The 23,555-nt window shown below is 37.2% G+C and overlaps 4 protein-coding genes across 5 annotated transcripts; all 4 read left to right on the top strand.

The window, feature by feature from the left end:
- The first annotated feature begins 679 nt into the window (after nt 1-679).
- Nucleotides 680-11,489, top strand: LOC149021323 (alkaline/neutral invertase CINV2). Of its 2 annotated transcripts, none has more exons than XM_089149577.1 (5): nt 680-894; nt 1,326-1,720; nt 1,808-2,239; nt 8,323-8,881; nt 10,702-11,489. In XM_089149577.1, exons 2-5 carry the CDS (start codon nt 1,340-1,342, stop codon nt 10,995-10,997), a joined length of 1,668 nt encoding a protein of 555 aa, XP_089005703.1. In that variant the 5' UTR covers nt 680-894; nt 1,326-1,339; the 3' UTR covers nt 10,998-11,489. The 2 variants fall into 2 exon arrangements, with proteins under 2 accessions (XP_089005703.1, XP_089005705.1); XM_089149579.1 differs by having other exon boundaries at nt 680-862.
- A 2,183-nt stretch (nt 11,490-13,672) lies between these two features.
- On the top strand, nt 13,673-15,752 carry LOC149021324 (uncharacterized). Its single transcript, XM_089147100.1, has 2 exons — nt 13,673-14,384; nt 14,609-15,752. The coding sequence occupies exons 1-2, from the start codon at nt 13,779-13,781 to the stop codon at nt 15,632-15,634; spliced, it is 1,632 nt and encodes a 543-aa protein (XP_089003226.1). The 5' UTR covers nt 13,673-13,778; the 3' UTR covers nt 15,635-15,752.
- A 2,166-nt stretch (nt 15,753-17,918) lies between these two features.
- LOC149021325 (uncharacterized) lies at nt 17,919-18,434 on the top strand. The gene has a single exon (XM_089147436.1). It carries the CDS (start codon nt 17,919-17,921, stop codon nt 18,432-18,434), a length of 516 nt encoding a protein of 171 aa, XP_089003562.1.
- Nucleotides 18,435-21,351: 2,917 nt separating this feature from the next.
- Nucleotides 21,352-23,082, top strand: LOC149021326 (uncharacterized). The gene is made up of 2 exons (XM_089147437.1): nt 21,352-21,929; nt 22,063-23,082. The coding sequence occupies exons 1-2, from the start codon at nt 21,363-21,365 to the stop codon at nt 23,080-23,082; spliced, it is 1,587 nt and encodes a 528-aa protein (XP_089003563.1). The 5' UTR covers nt 21,352-21,362.
- Nucleotides 23,083-23,555: the final 473 nt, after the last annotated feature.

The raw sequence follows: 23,555 nt of genomic DNA on the forward strand, positions 1-23,555 counted from the left end.
AGACAAAAAATTTTAGTTCACATAATTAACAGTCTTTTTTTAGTAAGAGTGATTAATAGTGATAAGTTTTATTTAGCAAATAACTAATTTATTAAAAGGAATACCTTTTTGCACTAATATTAGACCCGTGTCAATAATCCATCATGGGAATTTGAAAAATTTTCTCCCTAGATAAAGATTCCATATGTGATTGGATCCATTTTCACCTACTAAAGGGTAATCCTGTAATTACCATTTAAATATTTCCTCTTTTTTTTTTCTTATGATAAAAATTATTTACCTGATTATCACCTCAACGCTGCGGGCGAATTACTGCGCTACTTAGCCATGTGGCTTCCCACGGTAGAACTGTAGAAGATTAATTAAGTGGCGAAATTAACCCTAAAACATGTAGAATTTCTTTTTCGAGGGTGTACGAATTTCCTTTTTTTTTTTTCCCCGGAGAAATAGAGGTTACGATTTGGTAAGGTGAGAAAAATGTTTCAAACCAGACAATTTTTGCAGGAAGAGAGAGAGAGAGAGAGAGAGAGAGAGGTCAAGCAAAGCAAGCCGTCAAGCTGAAGCATCATAGAAAATGGGAAGATAAGGTAAAATTGTCTCTGCCTGGCGCGCTGACCGGCTATTGCCTGTATCAGAACCCATCAATGGTTTCTCTTCCAATCTCTCTCTCTCTCTCTCTCTCTCTCTGTTTGACTGTGTAGTCTATATATGAATCAACTCTAACTACAATTTTCTTTTTCCCTCTTCTTCTTCTTCTACCTCTTTGCTTCCTCAAAAACCTTCATTTTCTGGCAACTTTTTGCCATTTATAACCATTTATTCAGTTGTAGCTGCAACTTCCGTTCCAGCAGAGCTTTCCAAGGTTGCCTTCTCGCTGAAAATCTCCTGAAATTTGTTAGTTCCTTGACTTCGTTTTTCCTCTTTTCTTCTGAAAACCTGAAAGATCTGACTTTTTTGGTCCCTCAGAATGCAGGGGATTTCCTATTTTCTTGAGCCTTATATCTTCCTCTGTTGTTGATTTGTTTTTGTTGTAACTTTCGCGCGGATCTTGGTCTGTGGTAGCTGTTATCTTCTCAAGTTTCTGTTTTTGTAATCTTTGTAAGGTTTGCTAGTGGAGTAAATGTTCCCGATTCGATAATGTACCTTGTCTTTTTATAGATTATATGTCTTTTAGATAAACAATTAAAATTTCGTTTTAGGAAATATTATAACCAAATCAGAAAGTTTCATACAGATATTGTAATCTCTGTTCTAAAGGTTGTATTTGTTCGATTTCTTGCATTTTTAATCAATCTCCTAAGTTGGGATCTATATATCTGCTTCAGAAAGGTCGGGAGGTATGGAGGGAGGTCGAGGGATGGGCCTCAGGAATGTGGATTCACATTGCTCTCTGTCTGAGCTTGACGATTATGATCTCTCTCGCCTTCTCGACAAGCCAAAGCTGAACATTGAGAGGCAGAGATCCTTTGACGAGAGGTCTCTGAGCGAGCTCTCAATCGGTCTAAACCGAAGCATTGAAAACTTTGAGACCATATACTCACCAGGAGGACGCTCCGTTCTGGACACACCCGCGTCGTCTACTCGGAACTCTTTCGAGCCTCATCCAATGGTGGCCGAAGCCTGGGAAGCTCTCAGACGATCTATTGTGTTGTTCAGGGGTCAACCGGTGGGAACGATCGCCGCTCTTGATCACTCAGAGGAGGCTCTAAACTATGATCAGGTTCGGGTTAAAATGTTAAAGTATTATTTTTTCCTCTCTCTCTCTCTGTTTTCTGTTTTTCTTGAAGAATTTAGAGTTTATATGCAGGTGTTCGTGAGAGACTTTGTGCCAAGTGCTCTGGCTTTTCTAATGAATGGTGAGCCTGATATAGTTAAGAATTTTCTGTTGAAGACTCTGCATCTTCAAGGTTGGGAAAAGAAAATAGATCGTTTTAAACTTGGGGAAGGTGTATTGCCGGCTAGTTTCAAGGTACTTCATGATGCAACCAGGAAAAAGGATACCATAGTTGCAGATTTTGGTGAGAGTGCGATTGGAAGAGTCGCTCCTGTTGATTCTGGTTTCTGGTGGATTATTTTGCTTCGTGCCTACACGAAGTCGACCGGGGATTTATCTCTTGCAGAAACACCCGAGTGCCAACGGGGAATGAGGCTCATTCTGGCTCTGTGTCTATCAGAGGGTTTTGACACGTTTCCTACCCTGCTTTGTGCTGATGGATGTTCGATGATTGATAGGAGAATGGTAAGTTTATATTTTCTTCTCTTCAATCCCTCCCCCTTCATTCCAAATTTTAAGTGCAGAATAATATTCTTTAGGTTATTGCTTGCTGGTTCATTGTCATCTAATCTGATGATTCATGCATGATCAGAAGTTGTTGTAAGTGATAATCAATGGAATGTGCTTACTTATATCGAGTGTAACCTCACATTCTTGGCATTTTCCTTTTAACAAAATAATTGACGCCCTTAAATCAATCCAGTAGAACAGGAAACAATACACTGTAAATCTTTTGAATAAGTATAAAAAGCTACAAACACATTGTGTTTGAAATGTTTCTTCACTTTATATTTGTACTTCTGATGTGGGTGTCCTGTCTTTTCCTGTTTTGCTGTTGTATGTTTACTCAATTGTTTCTACTAAATTTTGTTTGTTCAAAAAAAGAGAGGGGGAAAAAGGTACTTTTTTAAAGGTTATGGGTTGTCCTGAGGTGATTATATTCCATCCTTGTGGATGCTTTAGTTTGCTATGAAAGTTACTTTGAAGAAGCTTATAATTTCCATTAAATGAAAATGCTTAAGGGCCTTACCTTATTCATATCAAGTGATAACAAGCTTGTTCAAACCCTACAACCCTTCCCACAGTTCCCTTTCTCTGTACAGATCCATTTTGCAAGTTGATTTTATTTTTGGAAACTTGATTGACACACTAATTCAATATAGAATTCTTTGAGTTAAATATCGAAAAGAACCTGACTCTAGGCTTTTACATTGATGTGCCTACATGTGGTAGGCTTTCAACATACCCTTATGCTTAACCTGAATCTAGTTCTTTACATTTAGCTCGTCTGTCTACGCATGCTGGGGTTTCAGCATATGCAATGCATTCAGTACTGGAAGTCTTTTTCATATTCAGTGCTAATAATATTTTGTCCCTTACATGGTCATTCAATCTACTGACTACCAAAAGAATCCCTTAAGAATCCCTTATTTTAAGGTCGTTGTTAATGTATGAGTCACCCACTTATCCATATCCTGTTTCCAACAGCACCTGTACATATCCTCAGGTGATCACATTCACGTCTCATAACTACCATTTTATTGTGTGGGGGAGGAGCATTTATGGAAGTATGGAACAAAAGGCATGTGTATCATCACTTGAGCCCATGTGGGCGATCTGAGCTCGTTTCCAGAATTGTGCCTCTAGTTTCATTTAAGTAAGAGAGGGAAACAATTATGGAGTAAATACAAGAGAATTGTGGAAGATTAAATTGGCGAATTAAGGGTTAACCAATAAACTTCAAATCTTGGTTTCTAAATAGACAAACATTTTGGGACTCTGAAAAGACATCAAATTGGACCATTTTTGTGGGATGGAGGGACTATGTATGTCTGTCCGTGTGATAAGTACTCTTTATTATCGATGCTTCACTAATCTGTTATTAGAGAGCCTAATAGTCATAGTAAAGTTTGACTCTTTTTGTTGCTAGCTTCTTTTATTGTTGGACATGATCTGGCTTTATCATCATGATGGTATATAAGTATCCAATCATGATTAGCCTTTATTAAGTTTCCTAGTGTAATTGGCATCTTTGATCTTGTTTGGAGACGCATTTTATCATCTCTAACGTACTACCCAGAGAGTTTGGCTCGTTGTTTTCTCTAGCATTGAGAATCTTTCCTGATATACTACTACTGTCAAAGTGGACCATCTTTTGGGATGGAGGGACTATATGTCTGTGTGATAAGTAAGTACTCTTTATTTTCGATGCTTTACTCATGGGGGACATAACAAAGGAGAAAGAAGGATAAAGAAGTTAAGTGGAAAAAGGTGAGAAGAATTAGAAGGAGGGGAAGATGGAGAAGAACACTAATTACAAAGTTTCACTTGTCTTGTTGGTTACATATTTGCTAGCTTCTTTCTTTATCAGACATGACCTGGCTGTATCATTGTAATGGTATAAAGTATCCAATCATGACTAGTACTCTATCATGTCTTGATTAGGCTTCAGAGGAAGTGGACCAGCTTTCGTCCTCTGAATAGAACTTTTACTTCCTCAAGTTTGAATGAGGTCCAACCGTCCAAGTCAACTCGCCGTAGGAGGAATGTGCCGAATTTATGTCATATCCATGTCAAGGTGGAGAATAATATCTGTTTAAACCTTGCTGAGCTTTTTTTTTTTGGGCCAGGGGGGAGGAGGGAGGATGAATTGGTCGTGTAACTGCCATAGAAGAAACAACTAGTGTTTGAGAGGTAGAAATACGGATGCCACTGGATGTTGGACTGAAATAAGAAACTAGATATGTATGGTTGACAATGTGACATCAAGTTTTAAAAGGTTAAGGGCCAAAGCAGTTGGTCTATGATGTGTTACCCTGCAAGCAGTAGCTATTTCAGAAATTGGATGCGATGGAACTTTGCATGTTGCTCCTCATAATATGTTAGACTGTTACTTATGCTCCGTGCTGATGTCAGCAGTTGATGATTGCAGACTGATTTCATAATGAGGAGGACTTGAATGCTGAGTGTCTTTGCAGATATCTCTTCGTTCTTGATTATTGCTGATTATTTTAGCATCAAGTGTCAGAATTTATTCTATGAGGAGGACTCCAATACTGAGTGTCTCTCCAGATATCTCTTCTTTCTTGATTATTGCTGATATTTTAGCATGAAGTGTCAGAATAATTTATTCTTACTTCCCTTAAACATCCTTAAAACACTGAAGTTGTCCTTACTCCTAATTAATATGTTTGAAATTTCGGTTGTTTGACTGACATTTAGTGGAAGTATTTTCGTTCAGCAATGATTGAAATGCAACCAGATGCTGTATAGGTTTTTTCGGTCCAAGTTTTTGATTATGGTATCGTTTTAATCAAACCCTTTGTGTAAAATCCATGGTTCCAATCCAAATCCTGCAGCTTCAAGTAAATTCTGACCATATTTTGAGTTTTTGTGTACTGTTTCACTATATTTAACTCCAAAGATGAAACCTTCCTAGAAGTTCTCAATTTTTGTGATTATTTGGTCTAACCTTTGTAGAGTATGTATTTGTTGCTTTAGTTAAATGGTGTGTTTTAATACTGAATTTTGCATATATAGCATCATACAACATGCATTATGATGCTATATTTAACTCCAAAGATGCATTATGATGTCAAACTACCATTTTGGATTTTTTTAAAAAATATTATTTTAAAGCCAGGGGTTCCATTATGATTAAAAAGCAAAAACTATAGTTCTCTTCTCTACCAAGTTCTGGTGGCCATTTTGGCCTCAAAACTGTAAAACGGAACCAGCAGCAGAAACCTTCAAGTCTTCGACTGAAATTTCATGGTTTCATGAAATATTTTGATTTTGTGCCTGTTCAAAACCAGGATCAGAACAGAAGCCTTAAACTTTGATCCTAATAGGTGCGTGACTTTTCCTTACATTAGGTGAGGAGGTTTGGCATTAGCCTTTGCTTTTTAGTCTAGTATGAAAAACCTGGTCCAGTAACCTTTAACTATTATCATTGACATGGTGAGGAACTTCAATGGTGGTTAATGCAGGTTTTTCCTTGGGAATCTGTCTGATGACTTTGCTACTTCGTATGTATTTCAGTATAAATCTTGGTTAGTCATGGCAAATGTCTCTTATATTCTTTCACTTCTGTAGGATGGAGAGCTTTAGTTCAGGATGTCCAGTGATGTGGTTGTCATGTGCTTAAAGCAGTGACATGATGGTTAATTAAAAGAAGTTATCACTTATTTACCTTGATCTATTCTTGTAACTCATACTTAATCATTAGGGGAGTTTTGATAGGGTTGAATATCAGTAGGAGGTTCGTTCAAGTTGTTCTCTAGAATGAGAAGAATCTATTTAGTAGCTTTTACTTTGGGAGAAGTCCTATATTTCTCTAATGGTGCAGTTCTCTCTAATTTCTCTCTCTCATCTCCTAATAGACGAGTCTCTATGGTTTCCCCTTTCTTTTTGCTTCTTTCCACCTTTGCTTTAATTCTGTGATTTTTTGTCTTGCTTGCTAAAAACAGTTGGGTCACTTCTCTAGTCTTGCAGCTAGTATAACTAAACAGTCCAAAAAGGTTTAATACAATGCTGTATTGGTTCGCTCTTTGGCCTTAAATTTCATATGTTAGTTACATCCTAGGTGCAACTTATCTGCCTAGTTTGGGTCCTAAGTATATCATAGTGCTGAGAAACATACTGCAAAAAGAGCTGATGTTGAGCTTATTTTATTACAAGGAGTGATTTCATTTCAGAGAATTTTATGCTGATGTTTGATCAAATGTTCAGCCCTCTCCTGCTTAGAATTGGTAATGAGTTTGTATCACCTCGTGTAATTCAGCCCTATCGGAGCTGTATGAATGGGTTCTTAAATTTTTATACTTGGACCTGTTCTGCTTCTACCATCCTGTTGGTAAGGTTTAGAGGTCGAAGAAGAAGAAGAAAGCATTCTTTTTATAACACAGAAGGGCCTAATTGCAGGAAGTTATGTAGAAATCCTTATTCTGGTGAGCTTTCATGTAACAGTTGAGTATTAGAACCATCAGGTTTGGGTTTGGAAACGTGAAAAGAGCCTCTCTGCAAAACGGTGGCACGACTTTTTATCTTTGCGCCTCCTGGACTCTGTAATAGCAGGAGCTTCATGCGTTGGGACCCTCTCATGCATTATTCCAGAATTTCCTTAGTCTCTTTAGATAGATTCCCAGTTTGCACCATTCTGTTTCCTGACTTACCATACTGTTAAAGGCCTTAATTTGTCTGCAAAATTTATGGAATCACCACTACTTATAGTTTGTATTTTATTCATTTGAGCGAACCATAGAAACGATAAATTGGGTTTTGGAACCTGTGCTGGCATTAGTAACCTCATCCATCTCCTTATCTTGTGAATGCAGTCATCCTGAAGTTAAAATGGGATCTGTAGTGTCTGCCATTCTGTTCACCTATAGGAATGAGGTTGATTGCTCTTGTGATGCACAGGTTTCTGACTGTATGATATACGACTGGTGAATAGGATTGGAATTTTGGCCATGGGACAGGGCAGTGTATAATATGGGTATGGGAAGGCCATATTATAGCCAGAAGGATTTTGAGAACCATAATGTACTTTCGCAATGTATACTGCTATCTGTGTTTTAATTTTCTTCCTTGTTAAGGACATGATATTTATGTAATTGTGATGATTATTTGACTGTTGGTTTTGGAAATTGCTTTTATTTTAGTGTCAGGAGGTTGCTGCTTAGTCATGTAGGCTGTAGCCCCTGCAATGTGAGAGTTCATGCAGTGTTTTTGTCCTTAAAATAGTCGTAATAGAAAAGAATGACGGTTCTCCCTTACCCTTTTTTTTTTTGGGGGGGGGGGGGGGGGGGGGAAAGGGGTAGCAACTGTCATCTCTGCTTGGATCCTGCTATTTGCTGTTTTTTATGCTAGTGTTGAATTGCCAAACTTGAGTTTCTAACTTGAACATGCAGAGTTCCTTTCATTTCTTCTGAAATTTGTGTATATGTGTTGTCAATGACTAAAATGCCCCTAGTGGTGTATCCTATTGTAGGATGTAAATAAAATACATAAAAACTAAGTGTAACCTAAACTATCATGATAAAAAGGGTGTATACAGTGCATGAGGCTCCTGACAATGCAGGGCCTATTGACAGGTAGATGCACTTGCCTTGCTCTCTGCTTTGTATAGAGGACATTTTCTAATTGAAATCCTGATCCCCAGCTTGTGATGGTGCAACCTTGCCATTGCCCCAAGTCTGCTGACATTGAGGAGAATCTAAATGGCAGGGTGAGCTTAGGTGAATGGTGCCAGGAGAGAGAAGTGCCAGGAGAGAGAAAGGTGGATGTGGATCCTATGGAGGACTGAGTAATAAATTTTGAGAGGCTACCATTTGAAACTAATTCATTGGTGCTGTATAATTTTTCTTTGCTGGTATAGTTCAACATTATGCAGAAAATGTTTAATTAAGTCAAACATTTTTTCTGGTAGAATAAGGGAGCAACTTTATTGTCTTTTTTTCATTACAAAAAGCATGTAACTTCTAATAGGTTGATGTTCCCTTTGGATGTATTTTAGAGATTGACACTTTTCTCAATTTTTTTTTCAGGGAGTTTATGGCTATCCTATTGAAATTCAAGCACTTTTCTTTATGGCTTTGAGATGTGCTTTAGCAATGCTGAAACCAGATAATGAAGGAAAAGAGTTTATAGAGAGAATCGTGGAACGTTTGCATGCTTTGAGTTATCACATGCGAAATTACTTCTGGCTTGATTTCCAGCAACTTAACAACATTTATCGTTATAAAACCGAGGAGTATTCTCATACAGCAGTTAACAAATTTAACGTTATTCCTGATTCAATCCCAGACTGGGTATTTGATTTTATGCCAACACGTGGTGGATACTTTATTGGAAATGTCAGTCCAGCAAGAATGGATTTCCGATGGTTTGTTTTAGGTAATTGTGTTGCTATTCTTTCCTCCCTCTCAACTCCTGAGCAGTCCATGGCTATTATGGATCTTATAGAATCACGTTGGGAAGAACTTGTGGGAGAAATGCCCATCAAGATATGTTATCCTGCAATAGAAAACCATGAATGGGTAATTGTAACGGGTTGCGACCCCAAGAATACCAGATGGAGTTACCACAACGGAGGATCTTGGCCAGGTTAGTTCTATCTTGCAGCACTTTTTTGATGATGAATATTTTGTTTTTTTTTTTTTTTTGGGGGGGGGGGTGTTTGGTGTGGGAATCACTATTAGTGCTGAGACGCATTATCATTGAGATCTGGCTAGATTCATAGATTGTTGTGGCAGTAGAAATTGCAATCTTCTCATCTTATGCATTCCAGCTCATGCAATAACCCGTGCCATTAAAACTTGTAGCATTTATAGTTTTGTACACAGGCTAAATGTCCTTGTATCATCTTGCTGATTTCTAACTATTTGATCTTTATGGGGGTGGAATGATAAATTTTATGGTATATATTTACTCAGTAGCCATTCCATTGAGATGAAAATGTTTGAGTATCCTGCCATGAATAACTATTATTTTAACCTTCTATAAATTGGATGGTATCCACAGGGTATTGTGTAAAAGCTGTGGTGGGGGTTGGGGGGCACATATTTGTGGTCATTGATGGCTGTATACTTTCTCCTTAAATATGTAAAAAATTTGAGTTAGTGCTTCATAGGTTCAATTCTGAGTATGTCCCACAGGAATTTGTTGTAGTACCCCCAAAAATTATTTTAATTTGGGTGCAATGGATTTGGAGCTCTGATTTAATTTATGTTTCATCTTCATGTTTTTAGCTAGAGTTTGGTATGGAGCTTTTCTACAGCTAAACTGTATGTGAAAATGGTTTAACATGTTTGCTTTCACTGCTAGTCTAGGTGCACAATGAATTGTTTTCGACCATAAACTTTCTAAGGATGTTGCTTTCAGCAGTTACTGTCATAGCTTGAACATGCTATTGTTTTTTACAGTTAAAATAAATTAAAAAAATTAAAAAAATGCTTTCTCCTTTATGAAATTTTATCTCCTCCTCTCCAAGCTTGTTGAAAGAACTGGAAACAGGTGCAGTTCTTAAATTATACAAGTCAATGACTATTGGACCACCATCCTGTACTCGAAACATGGTAGTGGCTGAGCATTCAGTGATGGAAGCTTGGGGATTGCATGGGTTGAGTCAATGGCATCAGAACCAGTTATATTCCCCAGTACAGAGAAGTGAATCCAGATCAAATGAATTAGAAGAACTAGGGTAGACCTTAGATAACCTTAGGAGAAGTGGTTAGAAAGGATACGCATAGCTTTGGCCTTTTATCTAGATTCGAAGGCAAGGATCCATGTAGCCGACCACATTTAGTTAGGACAATGCTGCTTCTTGTTTCTATCAATTGTAGACCAAATACTTTTTCATCCTAAATCAAATTATAGACCAAATCATCTCCATCTCATTGACTGAAAGATGCACTGCATGAGCTTGGTACATGTTTTGTATTTAGTTGTCTTTTCCACAGATACAGTGTTCATATAGTGGCTTGCCTTTATCTATCTGCAAATGACATCCAACAATCACCAAAAGAGTCAATCTCCCCCCCCCCCCCTCTTTTTGTGTTCCATGTATGCAGTCCTGGTCTTCTGGTTGCACATACATGCACGTATGCAATTATGCATTAAGCACAAGTTGGTGGATTTTGTTTGATATAGAGGCCAAACCCAGATCTTTCTACAAATTGCCCCAACCCCACTATTCAACTCATCTCTATGGAGAACATGTATAGCAGATAGCACTCAGGGGCCCATTGCCAGTTCTTAAATCCAAGTCCCAGTTTTTCCGTCTTTGCTTGCAATGATGCTTAATCCTTTTGAGTTTTACTGTCTTACTTCTTTGTTTTGGTTGCTGTGGGAGGATGTGGCGGAAGGTCGTTCAAATTCCAAAATCCCTCAAGTATTTGTAACCTTGTTCTTGTTGTCTTGCCCAGTGCTTTTGTGGCTTCTGACAGCTGCTTGCATCAAGACTGGACGACCACAAATTGCCAGACGGGCAATTGATCTTGCTGAGAGCCGCATGTCAAAAGATTGCTGGCCAGAGTATTACGATGGGAAGCTTGGGAGGTATGTTGGTAAGCAAGCAAGGAAGTTTCAGACGTGGTCCATCGCTGGATATCTTGTCGCAAAGATGATGCTGGAGGATCCTTCACATTTGGGAATGATTTCATTGGAAGAGGATAAGCAGATGAAGCCTGTAATCAAGAGATCTGCGTCCTGGACTTGCTGAAAGCTCATAAGAAACACCGACGAAGGCAAGCTAAAGGAAAAAGTTACACCTCTATCAATTTTCTCCTCTTTTTTAATTTACAACATGTATTCTTTGGCAGGTCTTTTTCAATTTAGGGCTCTGGTTTATACTCTGGTTTTATGTACAATAGTTTCCTGTGCTAGACATCTCCCTTTTCAAATAAAGATTCCTCCTGATGTCTTTTTTTCTAGCTCATGGGTTGGCGCTCTTATGTTATGGTTAGTGTCTCCTGTACAGGATAAAGTATGGTAGAAAAACGAAAGATCATCATCACTAATATTGTCAAGGACACAAAATGTTGTCACTTCTCTAATGTTCACGTTATTACTTGAGCAAAAAAGAAAAAAAAGAACATTTGAACAACTTCCACCATGACGAGAAAGCTCCACTTCTATGCGTGTCAAGCTGTGAAAGTTGGTGGAAGTGCTCAATGAAATGGTACCAATATTTAATGTTCATGCCCACTGATCTCATAGCATTTGCATGATACTTTCTGTTGTTGCTGCATTCTGTCGTCAACTACATCAGTTTATTTGCTCTTGGATCTTAACGTCTCTTTCAAATCAGCACTGATGGAATTACTCCCTACACATGGAAAACTAGTGCTTTCAAGATGCTTGGATCATCAAGCTTAATTAGTTGTACCCAAGCAATCTGTCTGATTCATGTAGTTGGGGGCCTAAGAGACGACCACCTGCCTTGCCTGTTCACTGATTATAAGGGACTGTAAATACTGGGTGAATGATAGAACCATCTGGAAATGTGGACTTGGAAAACTACTAGTTATCGTTTGAGATCTAAGGTGCTGAATTGTTAAACAGAATCGAGTTATTTTCTCTTTCCCACCTCTCTCCAACGATATTTTCCCCTTCTCCTTTTGCTTCTTGCAGTCAATCTTGACACCCACAAAAATATTGGATGTGCAAAGTGGATAATGTCCTTGTCTATGATATTCGAGATCCTTCATGGACAAGTTACAATGAATTCACCATGGGATCCACAACACAGTGGATTCCATGCATCTATCCTTGATTTTCATGACACAAGGACAAGACCTAATTTCTTTCACCTTCAATGTATCTACCCTTGAATTTCATGAGACAATGACATGACCACCTTCCATGTATTTTATTTTTATTTTTATATATGCCAAACAAAAGCTTGATATTACTTTGGATAACAAATACATAGAGTAGTAGGATCAATTACATTTAATGACTTGTTATGGTCTATGGAGGACACAGATACTAAATACGTAAACTATTGGTGGAATGTGGTATCACAAAAATCATTAAAGTTAGTTTCTTTAATGTTACATACTATATTTACCAAAATTGGGACATAAGCTATCGGCCACCTGCTGTGATTTAGTAGAAGAAGTAAATTGTGCACTTCTTTTTCATCGCACCATATATCACGTAGTAATTAATCTAAGCAATAGTGCCTCAATGATGTTTCCCTTCCCTAGTCCACCTATACTAAGATACTTTAGCTGGCCGTCCCATGATAATTAGATACTTTAGCTGGCCTTCTCATGATAGTCCCACATTCCATCATGTACTGTCTAGCTCTGCATTATGTAACCCTGTACACACCAAAGTTGGACATTGATTTAAATTAGTAAAACTTTTACAGAAACAAATATTTGGTTTGGACATCTTTACTTGTGTCTGGTTATGTGTGGTTTCAATTGTTTCATGTGTTTTAAGATTTAGATCATGGATCCAATTTACGATGTTATTTAACATTCTTATGGGGTTGGGGGTAATTTTATTAAAAATTTTGTTATTCCGTTCTTTCAAAACAAAGTAGTAGTTGATTATAAAAACAGACACGATCCATCTTTTGGATGCTTAGTCAAGCCCAAGGTCTAGGATGAAAGAGTTACAAAGATCACTAATGCATGTGTGTGAAACTCGTTCCATTCTTAATCCCAGGGGACCGTCGTCCAAATCCTTTTTGTCCAATCACATGAAAGAAATACGTGCCATATAGACTCCACACAGTTTTCACAAAGTTCGCATACTGGAGACAGTGGTATCCATTGAGCGAGGTAGCCTTAATTGGTAATTCTGCATTTAAAAGACATCAAAAGAAAATCTTAAATTTAGAGTGTAGGGGTAATTTCAAAAAGAACTTCCACCGTATAGTGCAAGCATTAGAGTGTGATGTCGATCTTATTTGTGAAAGAATTTTTCCTGGCAATGAAATCTCCATTGCTTGAAATAAGAGCCATCCATGCGTCATTTTGATTAGAAGGATTTATGGATTTATGTTGGAGAGAAGGACATGACCTGATTTCTCTTTCACCTTCAACCGATTAATCAAATCATGGATAAGACCTGCCATTGCATGTTGGCCTTCTGATAAGGATTAAAACATCTCTACGGTGATTGAAGTCCACATCAAAATTTTCAGATGATTTTTTTCCCCCACCAGAATGTCAATTCTGTAATTGACCCCTTCCAGAGCTTCAAAGACTTACAAAAGATGGACGATGACTTGACTTTTCACACTAGTCTTGAACCACACATCTGGGAATGGGGAAGAAGTGGTTCTCAGTAAGTCGATTATCTAAGCTCTGTTTGGAAGGAACTGCACGTTAGTAATGCATATGACCAGGTTGCTAGACTAGTTTCTATTTGAAACCAAACAGCAGCTTGTTAGTCAAGTTTGCTAGTCAAGCTTGCTTGGTGTTGGAGAATTTAGTATATAACGGGTTACCAGTGATTTATGCAAACATACTGAGAGTGAGCATCCATGAGGAGAGAAGAGGGTGGTAGAGAGCGAGAGAATATGATAAGAAGACTTTATGAAGCTTCGGTGAGTGGAAATCTCTTAGATCTGAATGCACTCATTGAGGAAGACGAGCTCATTCTCAATAGAGCTATGATCACTTCCTTCAATGAAACTCCACTTCACATAGCAGCTATGTCAGGTCATTTTGATTTTGCGAGAGAGATTTTGAAACGCAAACCAAAGCTTGCAACTGAGTTAGACTCGGAAAGTTACACACCTCTTCACTTGGCTTCGGCAGAAGGAAATCTTGAAATGGTGAAAGAACTGTTGAAGATCGACCCAGATGTTTGTTGTGTTACTGACCGTGATGGAAATACCCCTCTGCATCTTGCTGCAATCAAAGGACGGATAGATGTCATGAAAGAGTTGATTCGGGCACGATCTGATCAAGTCATCGATTTAAAGGTTGAGAGGGGAGAAAGCATCCTACACTTGTGTGTGAAATACAATCGCCTGGAGGCACTTAAACTATTACTGGAATCACCATGTGCTCAAGGGCTCCTCAATTGCAAAGATTTTGATGGCAACACACCTTTGCATCTTGCGGCGGCTAAGAAACTTGCAAAGGTATCTTTATATATAGATAGATTCACATATATATGCATGCCCACGTACACAAATTATAGTTAAGAATTGCAATCTTTCTTATAGCTAATATACCATTAATCCCTTCTATTTTAAGAATCGCAACAGTAGTTTCACTACTCTGCAGTACTCATTTGAAGTTGGTCTTCTCTCTTTTGGCCTTTGATATTTCCTATACTATTTTGATCATGAGTTGCATGTAACAGGGCATTGAAATCTTGCTGGAAAAAAATATAGAGGTCAACGCATTGAACGCAAATGGCCTTACAGCTCTGGATATCTTGGCTCAATCCCCACGAGACATGAAAGACATGGATATTGGAGAGTCTCTAAGAGCTGCTGGAGCATCAAGAGCAAGAGATATTAGATCATCATCGGTAATACTAAATGGTAATGACAATACAAATGCTGCCATGGTAGGAAGCGAGAACACATTTGTCTCCTCGCGCACAGAGACCAATCAGAGGCAACCCCCTGACAGAAAAAGATGGTTAGAGGAGAAGAAGAATTCACTAATGATTGTATCAACAGTGATTGCTACCATGGCTTTCCAAGCAGTGCTGAGTCCTCCAGGAGGTGTTTGGCAACAGGGAAACAAGGCTGGTAAGTCTGTAATGGCAGATCGGAACTATGACAATTATGTTATGTTCTTAAGTTCGAACTCAGTATGTTTTGTTGGCTCTTTGAGTATAACCTTTTTGCTCATAAGTGGATTGCCATTGAAGCGGAGATTTTTTATGTGGATTTTGATGGTAAGCATGTGGATCATAATCTCATCATTGGTATGGACTTACTATATGGCAACATCTCAATTGACACCACTAGACGGAGAACTATTTAAGGATCTTAACCATACAATGGATATTTCAATTGAGGTTTGGTTTGTACTGATGGGCTTCGTTCTCATTCTTCACACTATTCGCTGGGTCTTATGGTTTGTGAATAGATTTTCCTGGAAAGGAAGGGTTTCTATTTGGATATCAATTGCATTAGTAGCAATCACAATTTTTTTATTGACTGCAAGGGACCTTTCAGGAAAACTCGAAGTGCCAACTTCACTAGTAGATATATTGTTTACTTCATTTTCAATTTGGTTTGGAGTGGTGGGCTTTGTTCTCTTGCTTTGTATTGCTCGCTGGGTGTTTCGGCGTATGAAAAAGCATTGGAGATTAATAGTAAAGCACATTGAACGTCACAAGAGTCTGATTGATCGGAGTGAATCCAGTGTCTAAAGTTTGGTGTTTCAATTATGTATTTAATTTCTGGTATTGCTCACTTGGTCTTTCGGTGTATTTAATTTCATTATGTAATAAATTAACTATTTCCCTTGTGTATGTTTAATCAAACTTGCTGATGTGGGTAATGTTAATTTTTTTTTTTAGGGATTGAGGTTCGCCTAGGCTAGTTTATGCACTTCCTAAATCTGGGGGTAGGGGGAGAGTAGTTGTTACTGTTTGCAAAATAAAAATAACCGCAAGTGCACTATATTTAGTAGCTAACGGGTCGATTTCAGGGAGATATACCACTTTAAAATTTAACCTCTTAATGATAATGCGAGAGTGCAATGATTCAAAATTTTTAACTAATTAATTAAGTTAAATGATCAACGTGAGAAAAAAAAACAAAAAACAAAAAAAACAAAAACAAACAAACATAACCTAACCATTTATCATTAATAAATAAATAAAAAAACGCATGAATAGAAAAGATGCGAACAAGACACAAATAAATAAAAGGAAAGTGATCAGAGTGTCAGTTCTGGATTAAGGGAAGGGGAGTATAATTATGATGACTTTGATCGTGGACCCTTTGCCGTAGCTTATAGTCCATTGATCGAGGGGAATTCATATTAAAAAGGAAAAAAATACATAAAATAAATAACAAAGCAATAAAAGGAAAAATCAAAACCTTAATTAAAAAGAGGCAGACTGTAGGCATCTTTGATCAAGAATTCAGGGGGAAATGAGAACAATAAATAAATGCTGAAAAATAAATCCCAATTGTTGTTGCAGAATTCGGTCCCTCCTTATCGATCACTCGAACCTGCAAAAACGTGCTCGACCAATGTGGTCGAGTATAGTCTCCGACGAACAAGTTAGTTCAATCTGAATAAATGAATCAAACTCAATCCCTCAATTCATAGAATAACTTAAGAGTGCATACCTTATGACGATCATAATACCTCTTTATATATTTCTAGTTAGTCTGTTGTTTGTGGAGTTCTCGTTCAAAGTTGTATCAGGAATAGACCCCTCCTAAGTTAGTCGAACTTCACTCGAATAGAGTTTGAATCCATGGATTCTTCCTCTCATTCCTTATGATTTGAATTTGGCCTGAATCCAGGTGACATGGTCAGACCAAGTGTTTGACCAGTTTCGAACTGATCATCGTATTTCAGTTCGACCGGTCTGACCACAACATAAGCTCCCGTCTCTCATGGTCGAACATTTATTGAAGTGTTCGGTGTCTGAGATTTATCCTATTGTGTGTTCAACCAATGAATCTGGTCTTCATCATAAGGAGATAAATCAACGGTGTGACGATTAGATCAGCGAGTGACTGCAACACGTCTTTCAATATTCTTTGCCCTTGTGCCACGTGTCTTTAGATGCAAAATAAATCAATATCAGCCATTTTTGAATTAATGATGGTCTCTCTACGTGGCATCAAATCCATCCATCCACTTTCTTTTTATTAAGAACCGTAGGTCGTGATATGATTTTAATCACCTGTTGGGTGAAAGCTAATTGGAATTTTAAAGTTCAACACCAGGATTTTAGGGAAAGAACACACATTACCAAAGTGCATGAGCTTATTGATCAAGAGACAAGACAATGGAGAGCTGGTTTGGTTCAGAGTACCTTTCATCCTGATGATTCAAAAGAAATTTTGAAAATCAAATTGGGTTTGTTTCAATTGGAAGATCATCAAGTTTGGGGTCCAAGTAAGAATGGGGTTTACTCAACAAAATCAGCATATCACCACTTATGTAACCTTAAGGAGCATGAACAAGAAGAGTCTATAGTGAGTAATATCCCAGTCCAATTGTGGAGGAATGTTTGGGCTTGCAATGCCCCTCCAAATGTGAGAAGCTTTATTTGGAGAGCCTGTCATTTTGCACTTAGCACCGGAGTAAATCTAAAAAGAAGAGGCTTACTGAGAGATGCGACCTGTCAAAGATGTGGGCAAATTGAGGAGTCCGAGGATCATCTATTTTTGGAGTGCCCGTTTGCTAGATCGGTATGGTTCGGCTCTACTTTCTCCTATGCCCCCCCACTAATAGCACCACAACTTCGGCTTTATGTTATGGATTGGATGAAGTTGAATTGGCCAGGTGAAAAGCAAGGTCATCGAGCGGGGCTAGCAGCCTTGATTTGTTGGCAACTATGGCTATCAAGAAATGAATTAATCTTCCAAGGGAAACAAACCTCTCCACAAGATGTAGTACAGAGAGCAGAGGCCCAATTTGCTGAGGTATGTAACTTCAAGTACTTATCTTCTCGCCCTTCAATAGCAATGGAAGCAAAGAAATGCAAAATACAGCATTGGCTCCCTCCTTCAAGGGAATATGTGAAGCTCAACTCAGATGCATCTTGGTTGAACTCTAAAGGTGGATTGGGTTTCATTATAAGGAATTCTAGAGGTGAACAATTGGCTGCAGTCTCTATTCCTACTGATTTTTCTGAGGTGATTGAAGGTGAGGCCATGGCATTAAGAGAAGGACTTCTTCAATGTCTAGGTGAAGGCTTTTGGTGGGTGAAAGCGGACGTGGATTGCCAACCCTTAGCCAACTTCGTCAATGGTATAGCGGAGGTTCCTATATCCATTCACAATGTGGTTAAGGACATCAATTTCTTGGCCTCTAAATTCTTAGATTGTGTGTTTGTTTTTTCTCCAAGGGAGACTAACAGCTGTGCTGACTCCCTGGCTAGGATGGCTGTCTCTGTGCCGAGCAGAGTTCATTGGCCAAGGTCCACTTCTTGGTTATCCAAGCTTTGTAACTCGGATGTTTGTGCTTCTTTGGTTGAATGAATTTGAATTACCAAAAAAAAAAAAAAAAAAAAAAAAAATCACCTTGATCTTTTTGCTCAAAATTTTTAGGAAAATTACATAAATAGTCACTTTTAGGTTTTTTTTTACAAAAAATAACCACTCAATATTTTATTTAACAAAATAAGCTAAAACTATATTTTGGTTTACAAAACTAGTCAAAATAGTAATTTTTCATTCCTTTGACATTTTTAACCCCCTAAAACCAACCACATTCAAAAGGGAAAATCACTATTTTATTTAAAAGAGGAAAATCATTAATTTTTCATTCTCTTTGGACATTTTTATCCCATATTAGTATGATTTATTTTAGGGGTAAAGACCTCCAAATGAATAAAAATCACTATTTTGACTAGTTTTGTAAACCCAAGCTCAGTCTTAGCTAGTTTTGTTGAGTGAAACTTTGACCGGTTACTTTTGTAAATAAAAACTTACAACTTTCCCAAATCCTTTGGGATTCTAAAGGTCTTGTGATATGGACCATTAGATCTCTTTTGTTTCTTGTCCTTTAGATTAGAATCTTAGAATATATATATTTATAAAAGAGCTCCTTTTCACTTCTGCAAGGGGAATTTTTTTGAGAACTGCCCTTGCTCATGATTCCGAACTTAGCTAAAAATATTTTTTTAGTTTAAACTCTAAATTAGTAGTTAAAATACTAAATTACCTTCAATAAACTAATTGTTAAAAACCAAATTCCATAGTTAAAACCTAAATTATCTTTAATTACTTAAATCCCAACCAACCTTTTTTATTATTATTATTTATCAAACAACTAAACAAACACCCTCAATTTAAATTGAGACATCTTGGCCCAAAACAACCTCAATTGATGTTATTTTTAAGACCCAAAACACCCTTAATTAACTTTGATTCCCTAATTTAAACATGAAAAAGAGAGAGAGAGAATTGAAACTTCATATTCTCAATTTAAATTGCATTTTAATACAAAGTAGTATGTGGCTTTTTAGTTGTTTGATAAAATAAAATAAAAAGGTACGTTGGAGTTTTAACTACGGTATTTTGGTTTTAGCAATTATTTTAATTGAGGATAATTTAGTATTTTAACTGTTAATGTAATTATGGTAAGTTAGGATTTAAATTAAAAAAAAAAAAACCAATTTTCAGCTAAGGGTAATTTGGGGTTTCAAAAAAAAATTAATGATAGAAGTTAAACTTAACAGAAAAAGTTAACAGATCGAAGGGAGGTGTTTGATATATTTATTAGGTAAGAGGGGAGGTAAGTGACATTATTCAACTAAGAGGGGTCTAAGTGCTATTTGTTCAGTTAAGAGGGGTGGTAAGTGATATTTACCCCATATTAAATTATACTACTCTTTTAATAATTAAGCAAAAAATTATCATACTTAAACAATTTTATTCTCTAATCAAAATAAAGAGAACAAAGAAAGAAAAGAAAGAAAAAAAAAATCTCGTTTTTAAAATAAATGGAAATAAAAGAAAATTAAAATTTTTATTTTATATTTTATTTATTTACTTTTTAATTTGACATTATCAAATCTTAGAAAATTCTTACTTTCAATCGGTTTTTATTTATTTACTTTCTATTTTGATATTATCAAATTTAGGAAATTCTTATTATTGATAGACTTTTTTTGTGTGTATGTGAATCCAAACTAATGATAACACAAGTATAAAATTGGTATCTCATATTTTTTTCTTCTTCTAAATGAGGAAAATAAAGTTATTTTGGTTTCTTAATTCTAGAAGGACAAAATAGATATTGAACATTCAATTACAATTGCCTCTCAATATTGTTAGAACTAAGGGGACCAACAATATTTCATAAAGAATGAGATCATTTTAGTAATTAAGTAATAGTACATGAGACAATAGTAATTATTCATTAAATTTTTTATCCAAATAACTAACTAAAGTAGCTGTTGGGATATGCCGGGTGGAGAAGCAAATTAAGCAAGAGGAAACGAAAAACACAAAGAAGTAAAGAAGGAACAATAGCTTATCCCTCTACTGCCAATTAGACTAGGAGAACATCCTCTACTGTGCATAGTTGAGTGCGTGCACAACAGTGCACTTTTATACCAAATCATAGGCTGGAAAAGCAAATAAACTATAAGGATTTTTTGAACTTTTCAAATTTGAAATCAAGCTTTAAATCTCAGTTTGTGATTTGATATAAAAGCATATTATTGTGCACAGCAGAGGAAATTTTTTTTTTCATTTAGACTATACATCATGATGTTTTGAAAAGTACTTAAAAAGAACAATATGGAATCCTTGAGGATCCTCTCGTGGTTGAAGGACTTGACTTTACTGGAGTAACTCTTACTTTATTAATCAATTAGACCTTTTAGCGGGTGAATACGAAAAAGGAGAACAATTGATTCTCCCCTGGGTGAACGGTTGTTTGATTTCACTAGATTCTCTAGCCTAAAAGCGAGAGGTAGAGGGAGAAGGAAGATAATTGTTTCTACCAAATCTGAACGGCTTGACAATTTCTGGTTTTTTTTTCAAAGTAAACTCACATGTTAAACGCATCAGGGGAAACAATGGAGCTTTAAAAAGTGGGTTTAATTATCATTTTCTATGGTTCAAACATTGTACCAAGATGAGAAAGTGAGTTTGATTATTATTTTCTATTTGCAGCCGAGCACTACTTCCGAAGTCATCAGGGTGTTTGGTTACATTCACTGATTTGGCTTCAGTGTTGTTGGACAATACTGAGCTGTGAATGATGAAGATTCAAAGTGGTGGTCAAGATTTGACCACTCGTTTTGCTTTCTATTTTTTTTAACATTAAAAACTGAAAAGCTCAACCGAAGTTAAGCCCTACATTGCATACATGCGTGGTCTATAAAAAAAGAAAGAAAACCCAGAGGGAAGACATCCATGAAGATAGGAAATCAAAGAGGAAGAGAGCGAGAGAAAATGATCAAAAGGCTTTATGAAGCTTCAGTAAGTGGAAGTGTTCCATCTCTGCTTCAACTCATGGAGGAAGACAAGCTCATTCTAGATAGAGTTACAATCACTTCTTTCAATGAGACTCCACTCCACATAGCAGCCATGCGAGGCCACCTTGAGTTTGCAAGAGAGATATTACGGCATAAACCAAGACTTGCAAGTGAGTTAGATTCGGAAAGTTACTCACCTCTTCACTTGGCTTCGGCGGAAGGAAATCTAGAAATGGTGAAAGAGCTGTTGAAGGTCAACTCAAGTATCTGTTGTGCTACAGACATTGATGGGAGAAACCCACTTCATCTTGCAGCCATCAAAGGCCGGATAGATGTCATGAAAGAGTTGATTCAGGCATGTCCAGAGGTCATTCATGCCAGGGTTGACAAAGGGGAGAGCATTCTACACTCGTGTGTGAAATACAACCGTTTGGAGGCACTTAAACTATTACTGGAATCACCAAGTGCTCAAGGACTCCTCAATTGTAAAGATGATGATGGCAACACCCCATTGCATCTTGCTGCAGCTAAGAAACTTGCAAAGGTATCTGTAGAGATAAATACAAACTCCCACACAAACCAGTTTAAAGAATTCCAATTTTTCTTCTAAATAATGTACCGATCCCTTCTATTTTGCCTTTGACATTTTTATGAATTTTCATGAGCTGCATGTACAGGGAATTGAATTGTTGCTGGAAAAAAATATTGAGTTGAATGCATTGAATGCAAATGGCCTTACAGCCTTGGATATCTTGGCTCAATCTCCAAGAGAAATGAGAGACATGGATATTGGAGAGTCTCTGAGAGCAGCTGGAGCATTAAGAGCCAAAAATATTAGATCATCAACAGCACGAAATGCTAATGACAATACAAATGCTACCGTGAGAGGAAGTGAGAATACACATGATCACTCCTCACGCATTGAGACAGGTAGTAATCAGACGCGATCCCGTGATAGAGACGGATGGTTAGAGGAGAAGAAGAATTCATTAATGATTGTATCAACAGTGATTGCTACCATGGCTTTCCAAGCAGTGCTGAGTCCTCCAGGAGGTGTTTGGCAAGAGGGAAACAAGGCTGGTAAGCCTATAATGGCAGATCAGGACAATGGAAGGTTTCTTATGTTCTTTGGTTTCAATTCACTTTCTTTTGTTGGCTCTTTGGGTATAACCCTTTTGCTAATGAGTGGATTGCCATTGAAACGGAGGTTAACTGTGTGGATTTTAATGGTAAGTATGTGGGTCATAATCTCTTCATTGTTGTGGACTTACTTCCAGGCAACAACGCAATTGGCAGGAATATATAGTGAACTTAACGGTATACTTGCGGTTGCACTCACGATTTGGTTTGGATTGATGTGCTTCGTTCTTATACTTCACACTGCTCGCTGGGTCTTATGGTGTATGAAAGGGCTATCCTTAAAAAGAAAGGTTTCTGTTTGGATATCCATCGTATTAGTAGCGGTTGCAATGTATTTTGTGATTGGACTACTATTTGGAACAGAACACCATAGACCAATTTCACTGTTTGCAGCTATATTGTTGATTACATTAAGTATTTGGGGTGGAATGGCGGGCTTTCTTCTCTTGCTTCATGTTGCTCGCTTGGTCTCCCGGTGTATGAACAGGTGGTGGAAAACAGTAGATCAGCTTGGACATCATCAGAGTATGATTGATCAGAATCAGTCCAGTGTCTAAAGACGGACTAGGGTTTCACTTGTGGTTTTTAGTTTTCTAGTTTGATAAATTAGTAATATCTCTTATGCATGTTGATTGAACTTGGTGATAAGGTTTAATGTTAAAAATTCTACCTAATTAGTTAGGTAGCTAGAGTAAAGTAGTGGTTAAAGGACTTGACTTTGCTTGACTGACTCTTATTTTATTAATCAATTAGACCTTTTAGCCAGTGTGCACCAGAAAGGAAAACAATTGCTTCTACCCTGGTGAATAATTATTTGATTTCGCTAGATTCTCAAGCCAAAAAGCACGCGGTAAGGGGAGAAGGAAGATAATTGTTTAATTCTACCTAATGTGAATGGCTTGACTATTTCTTTTCTGGTCAAGTAAACTCATATATTAAATGCATGCATCAGGAAACAATGGAGCTTTAAAAAAGTTAGGTTTAATTATTATTTTCTATTTGCAACCAAACATTGTACCAAGATGAGAAA

This window comes from Hakea prostrata, chromosome 3, assembly GCF_041222555.1.
Source record: "Hakea prostrata isolate BN-2017 chromosome 3, UWA_Hpros_2, whole genome shotgun sequence".
NCBI classification, from domain to species: Eukaryota; Viridiplantae; Streptophyta; class Magnoliopsida; order Proteales; family Proteaceae; genus Hakea; species Hakea prostrata.

Excerpts from the sequence above, each read along its gene's own strand:
- LOC149021323 (XM_089149577.1), top strand. The coding sequence starts at position 1,340 with ATGGAGGGAGGTCGAGGGATGGGCCTCAGGAATGTGGATTCACATTGC. Across the intron at positions 2,240-8,322 it reads CGATGATTGATAGGAGAATG|GGAGTTTATGGCTATCCTAT; the intron begins GTAAGTTTATAT and ends TTTTTTTTTCAG. Across the intron at positions 8,882-10,701 it reads CAACGGAGGATCTTGGCCAG|TGCTTTTGTGGCTTCTGACA; the intron begins GTTAGTTCTATC and ends TGTCTTGCCCAG.
- LOC149021324 (XM_089147100.1), top strand. The coding sequence starts at position 13,779 with ATGAGGAGAGAAGAGGGTGGTAGAGAGCGAGAGAATATGATAAGAAGA. Across the intron at positions 14,385-14,608 it reads CGGCTAAGAAACTTGCAAAG|GGCATTGAAATCTTGCTGGA; the intron begins GTATCTTTATAT and ends TGCATGTAACAG.
- LOC149021325 (XM_089147436.1), top strand. The coding sequence starts at position 17,919 with ATGGAAGCAAAGAAATGCAAAATACAGCATTGGCTCCCTCCTTCAAGG.
- LOC149021326 (XM_089147437.1), top strand. The coding sequence starts at position 21,363 with ATGATCAAAAGGCTTTATGAAGCTTCAGTAAGTGGAAGTGTTCCATCT. Across the intron at positions 21,930-22,062 it reads CAGCTAAGAAACTTGCAAAG|GGAATTGAATTGTTGCTGGA; the intron begins GTATCTGTAGAG and ends CTGCATGTACAG.